The sequence below is a fragment of the Electrophorus electricus genome, chromosome 21, assembly GCF_013358815.1.
Source record: "Electrophorus electricus isolate fEleEle1 chromosome 21, fEleEle1.pri, whole genome shotgun sequence".
NCBI classification, from domain to species: domain Eukaryota; kingdom Metazoa; phylum Chordata; class Actinopteri; order Gymnotiformes; family Gymnotidae; genus Electrophorus; species Electrophorus electricus.
Genome location: NC_049555.1, coordinates 6107692 through 6120140, shown reverse-complemented (window position 1 = coordinate 6120140; position 12449 = coordinate 6107692). Strand labels below are relative to the sequence as shown.

Below are 12449 nucleotides of genomic sequence, written 5' to 3'. Positions count from 1 at the left end.
ATGTCCGTGTCGACACTTTGTACAGTTCTTTATTATTCCAGCTAAAACGATAATCGGAAGCCCCTTCTGAGCAAACCTGGTGTGTTGAATTATGTTCCTACAAACTGCCTAACTATCAACAATTCAAAAAAGCAATATATTTGCGGATGAAGTTAATAATCTCCCTTCAGTGTAAATTTTAGCTACTGTTGATGTGTAAGGAACTGAAACAGTTTTAGCGGATGGAGGTAATGTCGATCTCCCCGCGCTGCAAGCGACGTTGAACTGTGCAACAGACGAGCCGTGCAGACCATTCCGTCTGTTTCCACTGTAATGTCGGCTGCATCATTTGTTGAAAGGGACTTTCTCATTCGCATATGGTGTCTGCTCGTTAAACGGTAATGTATATTTATGTTGTTTATTATCGAGCATTGTCTTGACAGTTATGGCATAAAATATTTTTTGAAGAGCATAAAACAAATCATTTTGCCTGTGCGTTTGTGTCAGCGGTTTGGGTTTGTATAATTCAGTGATAGTTCGAGCTTTAATCGATTTGCGGAACCATTTCTTGTTCTTAACAGAGAAACTGAATGGTCCAGTAATGAAGGAAAGCTCGCGAAGGGCGTTTCGGTAGAGTATCAGAAGCTCTCGAGACGTTTCTTCCTCTTGGTGCGGAGGCGCTGCTGTTTTGGGAAGGAAATAGCAGCGTCCTTTAAAAAAAAAAAAATTATTATTATTTTTTGATCGTAAGAAAGTGTACGTGCTTTCTTATAGGAGGTTACAGCCAAGGTACGAAGTATATGAAAGACATAAGAATGGGTGGCGGCTGGTACAGAATAAGGCAAACTTAGCCGCCAGCAGAACTAGCATAAACGGGTTTTAGCGGCTGGCCCGGGAACTGTGTGAACACACTCCGTAATCTGAAAAAGTATGCGTGACCATACGGTGATAGCAGTGTGAGTAGGTGAGGTCAGGTCATAAAACGGTGTGGGTGTAGAGTGAAAGGTTATTTAACAAAAAGAACTATTGCTGATTGGGAGAAGGCATTTTGAAACGGCTCCGTGTTGTGCTCCGCACCTGCTCACCCATTATTTTTTGTGTTTTATTATACAGCACCCACCAGTGCGCCTACTTTATCCTTTTTTTTTTTTTTTTTTTTTTTTTTTTAACCGATTAAATTTCAGGACACTTCAACTGATTGTTCAGTTCCAAACCAGACATGGTTTAGCTGAGGTACAAAATGTAATGGAACACACTAGACGTACTTAATGCTAGATGGTACTGGTAGCCATGGCAGCTGGTGAGCTCTGAAAACTTCCTTCTTTCCTTCAGCTTGTAGTAGTGATCTGCTATTTTAAAGTCATGGACAACCGTGTGTCTAATTGAAAGCCACTTATTCATAATACAGAGAATAACTCCGTGTACCTTTAATGCAGTGCTATAAGTGCGATGGTGTGGTGGAGGGGGGGTGGGGGGTATGAACTCTCCATACACACTGGGAGGAAACTGGATTTCCCGGTGTTGTGAACTCACAGGAAGGAGCAGTGCTGTGGTCAGACCACAGTTCCTCTCGGACCTGTTGAGACCTATCAGTGTAACTGGGCTATTTGCCCACTGTGTTCTGCTGCTCCCACTCGTGCTGCAAGAGAGAAGTGATAACATGAATCTCGATACTTCACAGGTAGAGCTCTATATGCACGGTCAGGAAAACAGGACACAAAGAACCACATTTAAAAAGAATATATCATTTTAGTAGGATGACGAGGTATAGAACAGGAGTAATACCAAGAACAAGTTTATATTTGCTTCCAGAGTTTCAAGATGCTAAGAGGTAATTGCAGTAAAGCTATAACACTGAACTCAAGAGGGTCTGGTATAAGTATTGGGTGGTCTGTGTTGCAGTGGGTCCTGTGTGTGGGGTCTGATCTGGCCACTGGGTCCAGCACGTGGGGTCTGATCTGGCCAGTCGGTCCTGTGTGTGGGGTCTGATCTGGCCACTGGGTCCAGCACGTGGGGTCTGATCTGGCCAGTCGGTCCTGTGTGTGGGGTCTGATCTGGCCACTGGGTCCAGCACGTGGTGTCTGATCTGACCAGTCGGTCCTGTGTGTGGGGTCTGATCTGGCCATAGGATCCTGCACACGTTGTCTGATCTAGCTAGTGGGTCCTGTGTGTGGGGTCTGATCTGGCCAGTGGGTCCTGTGTGTGGGGTCTGATCTGGCCAGTGGGTCCTACACGTGGGGTCTGATCTGGCCAGTGGGTCCTACACGTGGGGTCTGATCTGGCCAGTGGGTCCTACACGTGGGGTCTGATCTGGCCAGTGGGTCCTGTGTGTTGGGTCTGCTCGATACTCTAAAGCCATTATGGTGCCTGTTTATTGATTTACTAACTGTTTGGATGGTTATAGTAGTCATGTTCCTACACTTACATGATTTCTTTCTCCTTTTCTGGGTGTGTGTGTGTTCATTCTGGCAACAGCAGCCAACCTTACACGATTCTCCCCTCTGTGGTGCAGGTGTAGCGGTCTCCATGGCGACCAGTGCTGTTCCCGGGGACAACCTGCCCACCTATAAGCTGGTGGTGGTGGGGGACGGGGGCGTGGGCAAGAGCGCCCTCACCATCCAATTCTTTCAGAAGATTTTCGTCCCAGACTATGACCCCACCATCGAGGACTCCTATCTCAAACACACTGAGATAGATGGACAGTGGGCCGTCCTGGATGGTACATGGATTTAATTTGGCCATTTTCATGTCACTGTCATGAGTGCATGTTTGGGTTCAGTTGGCGTGCAAGCAGAAGCGTGCTTGTGAGAATCTTCCTTATTTCCTTATTTCCTTAGTTCATGTGTGGTTGTGCTTACACTGAGGACACCCTGCACGCATATGTGTTTATTTCTGGATGTGTATAGGTGTGTTTGTGTGTTTATTTGTGTGAGTGTGTTTGTGAATGTTATCCTTATTTTGTTTGTGTGGTTGTGTACTCTGAACACTGCATGTGTTCATTGTTTGGTATTGCACTTATCATTGTTTGGTGTACTACTGTGCTTAATTTGCATTTCAACTAAGTATCAGCATTGATTACTATATTTAGCAGTATCCCAGTTCAATGTTATCTTTGAACTCTAACCTATTGTACTGGCTAGGATAAATTCTATAAGTAGATGACAAAGTACTTTTGTAAGTTTTCTGCTAAAAGTCAGAAATGTCAGTGCAAATGTTAATATTTGTGTGAATGTATTTGTGAGTATTATCCTGTGGTGGTTGTGCCTACTCTGAGGAAACCGTGTGTCTGTGTCTGAATGTTTATTTGTGTGGATGTATGTTTATTTGTGTGCATGTATGTTTATTTGTGTATATGTATGTTTATTTGTGTGCGTGTCTTTGTGAATATTATATTTATTTTGTTTGTGCTTATTCTGAAAGCACTGTGTTTGTGTGGGTGTATGCATATATGTGTTTATCTGTATCCATATCTGTGTGTGTGCGTGCTTGTGTGCGTGTATGTGCGTCTGTAGTTCTGGACACAGCAGGCCAGGAGGAGTTCAGTGCTATGAGAGAGCAATACATGCGCACGGGAGATGGCTTCCTCATCGTGTTCTCTGTGACAGACAAAGCCAGCTTCGCACACGTGGACCGCTTTCATCAGCTCATCCTGAGGGTTAAAGACAGGTCTGAGAACAGCCACACTTACTCACCCATGAATTTTATCAGCTCATCCTGAGGGGTAAAAACAGATCTGAGAACAGCCACACTTACTCACCCATGAATTTTATCAGCTCATCCTGAGGGTTAAAGACAGGTCTGAGAACAGCCAGACTCCCACACACCCCCATTCATTCTTTCAGACAGTCCTTGTCTGGCTATTTCATATATTAATTTATGGTGTAATAGTGTTTATATATGAGAGTCATTCTTGTGCGTGTGTGTGTGTGTGTGTGTGTGTGTGTGTGTGTGTGTGTGTGTGTGTGTGTGTGTGTGCGTGTGTGTGTGTGTGTGTGTGTGTGTGTAGGGAGTCCTTTCCCATGGTCCTGGTTGCTAATAAGGTGGATCTGGTGCATTTACGGAAGATCACAAGTGAGCAGGGATGGGAGATGGCCGTGAAGCACAGTGTGAGCTTACAGAGTCACACCACACATACCCACACACAACCACACACACCTCAAACACACACCACACACTCTGTCAGGAGTGTCTGTTTCTGCTCTCTGTGTTAACTTACTTTTTGCCTTCTTTTGATAGATTACATACATAGAAACAAGTGCCAAGGATCCACCCATGAATGTGGATAAAGCATTTCATGAGCTTGTGAGAGTGATTCGGTGAGTTGGATCAGGAGACAGTGATTCACTGAATCACTGATTCAGTGCCAACTGCTGGCAGCTGCATGGCAGAAGAGAAAGGAACAGCAAATCCTACTATATACCAAAAATATCTGTACTGCAATAAAAATGTTGGTAAAATGTTGGTCATTTTACTGATATTTGTATCAATATGGATTTCAACACTTTGAAAACTTTAATGTAGAGAAATACTTGATGAAGGACAATGTGACCAAACACAAAGTAACTAATGTAAGAGTGGGAAGACAAGTGTGCATAAACATTGTAACGTATTGTAGGGGAGCCCAGCTCTAATACACATGCAGGGTTAGAGTCAGGTCAGGATTAGGGTTAGGGTCAAGGTTCGGGTCAGGGTGGTTTGGAAAGTAGAATGTTTGAGATCAGTTATTTGAGTGACGTTTGGTCAGAGTAACTTCAGACTTATTTATATTACTATTATTGAATACGAAGAGCATAGCGCTCAATATATCTCTTCTCTCTTTCTTCCTCATTCCGTCTGTCTCTCTATCGTGTCTCCCTCTATCTTTCTTTTCCTCTCCCTCTGTCTCGCTCTCTCTCCTCTGCATTGCTCTGTCTGTCTGTCTCTGTCTGTCTCTGTCTGTCTGTCTGTCTGCTTGTCTCTCTGTCTGTCTTTCTCGGTCTCCACAGGCAGCAGATTCCAGAAAAGAGCCAGAAGAAGAAGAAGAGCAGATGGAGGGCAGACAGGCGCTCAGGCTCAGCCAGGGCTCACTGTGTCTTGTTCTGACTGTTTATGTCTCTCTCGCTGTCTCTCTCTATCTCTGGCTCTGTCGGTCTCTCGCTCTCTCACTCTGGGCATGTCGATGATGCGATGATGGCTCAGACTGTTAACACACACTCACACACGAGCAAAACACACGCTACCCCTTTGATGTAATACTACTGCACACAGTGAGAATACTTACCCGGGTTAGGGTCAGCTCCAGCTAAAAGCCATCCAGTCCAGGCTGTGTCTTCTGTCACTTGGTTTAGGGAGTCATGGCCCAACGTTTGAGTCATAATGGTCTTCTATAGCTCATAATAGAGTTCTGTAGATCATAATAGTGTTCTGTAGATCATAATTGAGTGCTCTAAGTCATAATAGAATTCTGTAAGTCATAGTAATGTTTTATAGACAATAATATTGTTCTATAAGTCATCATAATGTTCTATAGACAATAATATTGTTCTATAAGTCATAATAGTGTTCTATAGGTCCTGTTGACTTGATTTCTGCTTCTTTCTGCTTGTTATAGCTGTGTATGTGTATAGAGACGTATTGGTGAAGTTAAGGCAATCTCTTCATCTCACACTGGCTGTTGAATACCTGGTGTACAGGTAACAAGCTGACTTTCTTAGACACCAACTTAAAACGATGTCCCGAACGAGGCCTTGTTTTTGTATGTGTTTGTACACTTGCGTCATCCTTTACGTCCTCAGCATAGGGGGAAACGTTCAGGCCTGTAACAGAATTGACTCATTACACATAGAGATGGAGGGGACATCTCCGTTTGCTGTCCACACAGAGGTGGAGAGGACGTGTCCATTTGTTCCAACAGCATCTGCTCAGGAATGCAGATTTCTGCACAAGCCGCTGCTCTGTTTAAAGCCATCATGCCGATTTCACACCAGATTTCTCAGTCTTGGAGTCAGCACTAATGGAAGTGTTTTATGCGCTAATGGGAGTGTTCTGTGTGCTAATGGGAGTGCTCTGTATGCTAATGGAGTGTTTTATGCACTGAAGGGAGTGTTTTATGTGCTAATGGGAGTGTTCTGTGCGTTAATGGGAGTGCTCTGTGCGCTAATGGGAGTGTTTTATGCACTAATGAGAGTGTTCTGTGTGCTAATTGGAGTGCTCGGTGCACTAATGGGAATGTTTTATGCACTGAAGGGAGTGTTCTGTGTGCTAATGGGAATGTTTTATGCACTGAAGGGAGTGTTCTGTGCGCTAATGGGAGTGCTCTGTGCGCTAATTGGAGTGTTTTATGCGCTAACGGGAGTGTTCTGTGTGCTAATGGGAGTGCTCTGTGCGCTAATGGGAGTGTTTTATGCGCTAATGGGAGTGTTCTGTGTGCTAATGGGAGTGCTCTGTGTGCTAATGGGGGTGTTTTATGCGCTAATGGGAGTGTTCTGTGCGCTAATGGGAGTGCTCTGTGCGCTAATGGGAGTGTTTTATGCGCTAATGGGAGTGTTTTGTGCGCTAATGGGAGTGTTCTGTGTGCTAATGGGAGTGCTCTGTGTGCTAATGGGAGTGTTTTATGCACTGAAGGGAGTGTTTTATGTGCTAATGGAGGTGCTCCGTGTGCTAATGGGAGTGTTCTGTGCGCTAATGGGAGTGTTTTATGCACTGAAGGGAGTGTTTTATGTGCTAATGGAAGTGCTCTGTGCGCTAATGGGAGTGTTCTGTGCGCTAATGGGAGTGTTTTATACGCTAATGGGAGTATTTATGCGCTAATGGGAGTATTCTGTGCGCTAATGGGAGTATTTTATGCGCTAATGGGAGTATTCTGTGCGCTAATGGGAGTGTTCTTTGTGCTAATGTGAGTGTTCTGTGTGCTTATGGGAGTGTTTTATGTTCTGTGCATGCTTATGATCTAGGAGAGAAGAACATTTGTCTCGCAAGGTACCAGAGGTACCTGGAAATTTGTTCCTGTTTCAAGACAATGTTAAAGCCTGGTGCTGCAGCACCTCAACACAGTGGTAGTGCTCTCCGTCTAGAGCTGGACTGAATCAAACCTTTAAAGCTAAATAGCTTTTATTTCACTGTCCTTGTGCTAATCCAGTTATATCTGGGGGATAAACATATTGCACTATGGATCGAGACGTGTGTGTTTTTGTTTGGCATCAGTTCATTTCTAGCTGGTGCTGTGCCCTGATGAGAAAGATGTCCTACTTGTGGACAAGTTGATGTCAAGTGCCGTCACAAGCCTGACATCCCTGCTGCCCTGCCTGAACTTCTTCTCTTCTCCTCACTCTTCTTCTCCCACCCCTTCTTCATCTTCTTCCTATTACTTTGTGTTCTGGAATTATGGCTGGTTACAAACTAGCCTTGAAGGCATGGTTCCACAATAAAAGCAACCGCAACAGGATGTGCTCAGCTGTCTTAACACTAAAGTAAAGCCAGCAGCAACAGTTAACATGAGCTCAAGATCCCTCCTCTATGTAAAGCATATTAACAGCAGCTGTAGGGTTTTGGTAAAGGGAGGATCAAGGTCCTGTCTCGTTTCAACATGCCTTCACGTTCAACTGGTTCAATAGCATTACATATCTCAAAATGCTGAGGTGCACCGATGAATGTTTGCTGAGTCATTCTTGAGTGTGTCAGTGAAAGACATTGTAACGTCATTGCACGAGGACTGTTATGGTTTTCTTACTTAGAGAATAATCCACTGACCAAGAATCTTTGGATGTTGATCTTTTTTGATGTTTGGCTCACAAGCATTGTCACTTTATTTAAAACAAGTTTAGGCTTGTAAAATGGTGGAAGTAGTGTCACTTGTGTTGATGTGGGGGGGGGGGGTCCCACTTGTTTGAATGTAAACCTGAACAATTTTAACCACATCTTGTTCATGTAGAGGCGGTAAATTGTATGATTCGAGTGATAGTGTGAACACTGGTCTCAGTCTCTCTGCTCCAGGGATGTACCTTATCTCATGAATAACTACCCCTCCATTTTTTATTTGAGGACAGAATGTTAATGCGCTGTATTTGCAATTACATTAGAAACCTACTGCAAGACATCTGGCATATAGATGTAACTTTTTTGCTACTGTTTTTATACTTAAGTAATTTATTATTAATTATTTCTTGTGCTCTATTACTGTATTTGTATTAAGAGGATAAGCAAGCATGGACTATAATTTCCTCTGTCAAAGAATGGGGTTTTTGCAAAGAAAAAATAAATTGTAAGAATTTTTGTTGTGGAGAATAAAATAAAAGGCTTTGTGACATTTAAGACACGTGCTTTTTTAATGTCTGGTTACTGACGGTGTTTCAAGTTTTTTATTTATTTATTTATTGATTGATTTATTTTTGTTTCGCTCAAAACAGCGTCAATCTGAATATAGTTGCCCCCTAGTGGTTCTTCAGCCAAAATGCATCTGTAAACATGAAAACAAGAATAGCGTGCTGATTGTCCGTTTATTTTTTTAATTCTAAAGGTCATTTAGTATTTGAAACAAATTAAAGGTCAATTGGTGTATGAAAGAAAATATAGGTCATTTGCTGGATGAAACCAATTAAAATGTGAAATGAAAGTCTATTCAATTCATCCAGATTATTATTGATCTAGACGTAATGGCAGTACATCCTACAAGGCAGAAAGCAATAATCAGACATAATTTAAATTTAGATTCAACAGTAATGAATCTGACTTTAATAAAAATGCACCATTAGATGTACAGGGAAACATTCATTTATTCTTCCAGGAATAATGCTTCGTGAAGGTTTTCAATCCAGATTGGAATTTGGGGGGCTATCAGACCAGCCAGGACTGTCAGGCCAGATGAGCCCTCCCTCTACTTCAGACAGTTTTTTTCTCTGAAATGGATGTGAAAATGGTAGAAAATAGGCACTTAACTGTTTGATGGAAAATGATGGAAAGTTTGATGCTGATGTCAGTTTCCTCAAAATTTTATTTTATTTATTTATTTATTTTTTTACTGCGTTGATACCACATTTAGCCACATGATGGCAGTGTTGGACAAGAATGGTGTTCTCATGGTCCTTCAACAATCCAGTTCTCCCCTTACAACTTTGGATATTGTACATCCAATTCAGACTTCTAAATGAAGCACATTAATAACAAGGGATTTCAAAATAATATTGTATTATTCTGTTTGGCCTCAAGGTGGAGGTGCTGATGCATAATTTGGAGTGGTGTGCACAGTGCTAAAAGAGAGGACATACACACACACACACACACACACATGCATGCAAGCACACACAGATATAGATACAGATAAACACATATATGCATACACACACACAAACACACAATGCTTTCAGAATAAGCACAAACAAAAATAATATATTCACAAAGAAACGCACACAAATAAACATACATGTACACAAATAAACATACATGCACACAAATAAACATACATCCACACAAATAAACATTCAGACACAGACACACAGTTTCCTCAGAGTAGGCACAACCACCACAGGATAATACTCACAAATACATTCACACAAATATTAACATTTGCACTGACATTTCTGACTTTTAGCAGAAAACTTACAAAAGTACTTTGTCATCTATTTATAGAATTTATCCTAGCCAGTACAATAGGTTAGAGTTCAAAGATAACATTGAACTGGGATACTGCTAAATATAGTAATCAATGCTGATACTTAGTTGAAATGCAAATTAAGCACAGTAGTACACCAAACAACGATAAGTGCAATACCAAACAATGAACACATGCAGTGTTCAGAGTACACAACCACACAAACAAAATAAGGATAACATTCACAAACACACTCACACAAATAAACACACAAACACACCTATACACATCCAGAAATAAACACATATGCGCGCAGGGTGTCCTCAGTGTAAGCACAACCACACATGAACTAAGGAAATAAGGAAATAAGGAAGATTCTCACAAGCACGCTTCTGCTTGCACGCCAACTGAACCCAAACATACACTCATGACAGTGAGATGAAAATGGCCAAATTAAATCCATGTACCATCCAGGACGGCCCACTGTCCATCTATCTCAGTGTGTTTGAGATAGGAGTCCTCGATGGTGGGGTCATAGTCTGGGACGAAAATCTTCTGAAAGAATTGGATGGTGAGGGCGCTCTTGCCCACGCCCCCGTCCCCCACCACCACCAGCTTATAGGTGGGCAGGTTGTCCCCGGGAACAGCACTGGTCGCCATGGAGACCGCTACACCTGCACCACAGAGGGGAGAATCGTGTAAGGTTGGCTGCTGTTGCCAGAATGAACACACACACACCCAGAAAGGGAGAAAGAAATCATGTAAGTGTAGGAACATGACTACTATAACCATCCAAACAGTTAGTAAATCAATAAACAGGCACCATAATGGCTTTAGAGTATCGAGCAGACCCAACACACAGGACCCACTGGCTAGATCAGACCCCACGTGTAGGACCCACTGGCCAGATCAGACCCCACATGTAGGACCCACTGGCCAGATCAGACCCTACACACAGGACCGACTGGTCAGATCAGACCCCACACACAGGACCCACTAGCTAGATCAGACCCCACACACAGGACCCAATGGCCAGATCAGACCCCACACACAGGACCCACTAGCTAGATCAGACCCCATGTGCAAGATCCAATGGCCAGATCAGACCCCACACACATGACCCACTAGCTAGATCAGACCCCACATGTAGGACCCACTGGCCTGATCAGACCCCACGCGTAGGACCCACTGGCCAGATCAGACCCCACACACAGGACCCACTGGCCAGATCAGACCCCATGTGCAGAACCCACTGGCCAGATCAGACCCCACACACAGGACCGACTGGCCAGATCAGACTCCACGTGCAGGACCTAGTGGCCAGATCAGACCCCACACACAGGACCCACTAGCTAGATCAGACCCCACGTGCAGGATCCAATGGCCAGATCAGACCCCACACACAGGACCCACTAGCTAGATCAGACCCCACGTGTAGGACCGACTGGCCAGATCAGACCCCACACACAGGACCCACTAGCTAGATCAGACAACATGTGCAGGATCCAATGGCCAGATCAGACCCCACACACAGGACCCACTGGCCAGATCAGACCCCACACACAGGACCCAATGGCCAGATCAGACCCCATGTGTAGGACCCACTGGCCAGATCGGACCCCACGTGCAGGACCCAATGGCCAGATCAGACCCCACACACAGGACCCACTGGCCAGATCAGACCCCATGTGCAGAACCCACTGCCCAGATCAGACCCCACACACAGGACCGACTGGCCAGATCAGACCCCACGTGCAGGACCCTCTAGCTAGACAAATGCTCTAAATTTACAAAATGCTTCAACTATGGTCTCACCTCTGCTGGCTCTCCAGTTTTTTTTCACCCTCTCCAGGGTTCTCCACCCTCTACAGGGTCCTCCACCCTCTACAGTGTCCTCTGCCCTCTACAGGGTCCTCCACCCTCTACAGGGTCCTCCACCTTCTACAGTATCCTCTTAGGATTAGGGTTAGCATGAGACAGTCTCTGTTCAGGAAGGTTAGGGTTAGTGTGTGACAGTATCTATGAAGGAGACACACACACACACACACACACACATACACACACACACACACACACACACACACACACACACACATACACACACAGGGGCTCTCTTCCCTCTCTGTTTTTTTCCACCCACTCCAGGGTCCTCCACCCTCTCCAGAGTCCTCCACCCACTCCAGAGTCCTCCACCCTCTCCAGAGTCCTCCACCCTCTCCAGGGTCCTCTGCCCTCTCCACCTGTCTTTAATAGCTGGTAAAGACAAACAAAACTAAATTTTGAATGTCTTTAATTTTCATTTCAATTTAAAGCTGCTCACTTTTATGGCTTTGTACATGCAGACAGGTGGAGAGGCAGTCAAAGATAAACTAGACAGACAGACAGGTGGATAGAATGATTTATTCAACAACTGCCAGATAAATAGGTAGACAAAATGACAGATGGTCGGATAGACAGTGTGCTGAACTCTTTATGTTCACCAAGAACATATGGCAACTTCTCCTCATCAGGAAGATGTTTAAACTCAGGTACTAATTTAAGCTAATTTTGGTAAAGAATTTTGTTAATTCAGTTAGGAAGTGTAGTTCTGTTTCAATCTTATTGTCCTGGAACTGCTGGTGCAGTCTCTGCTCTTTAGGTATCCAACACTATTCATGTCTGCCGGTCTCTGTGGCCAGGCAGTGGTCACTGAGTCTGCAGTCCATCTCTCTGTCTTTGCTGCTCTTCAGCAGACAGGACCACCATTCACACCATTTATCATTTCCATCACTGCAGAAACAGGATGGAGGAATAAACCATTACCAGTGACCCTCTGTAAGCAGGTCACATTCAGTCTGCTCATCCATGTAACACGATTGAACACTGTTTTGTTTTGGGTTTTTTTGTCTTATCATGAGATTATTCT

General features: G+C 43.9%; 1 protein-coding gene across 1 annotated transcript; it reads left to right on the top strand.

Moving 5' to 3' along the window:
• The first annotated feature begins 60 nt into the window (after positions 1-60).
• On the top strand, positions 61-8151 carry mras (muscle RAS oncogene homolog). Its single transcript, XM_027016648.2, has 6 exons — positions 61-377; positions 2492-2698; positions 3492-3645; positions 3986-4085; positions 4216-4295; positions 4965-8151. The coding sequence occupies exons 2-6, from the start codon at positions 2506-2508 to the stop codon at positions 5059-5061; spliced, it is 624 nt and encodes a 207-aa protein (XP_026872449.2). The 5' UTR covers positions 61-377; positions 2492-2505; the 3' UTR covers positions 5062-8151.
• Positions 8152-12449: the final 4298 nt, after the last annotated feature.

Coding starts and splice junctions, on each gene's coding strand:
- mras (XM_027016648.2), top strand. CDS start 2,506: ATGGCGACCAGTGCTGTTCCCGGGGACAACCTGCCCACCTATAAGCTG. Junction 2,699..3,491: donor ACAGTGGGCCGTCCTGGATG/GTACATGGATTT, acceptor GTGCGTCTGTAG/TTCTGGACACAGCAGGCCAG. Junction 3,646..3,985: donor ATCCTGAGGGTTAAAGACAG/GTCTGAGAACAG, acceptor GTGTGTGTGTAG/GGAGTCCTTTCCCATGGTCC.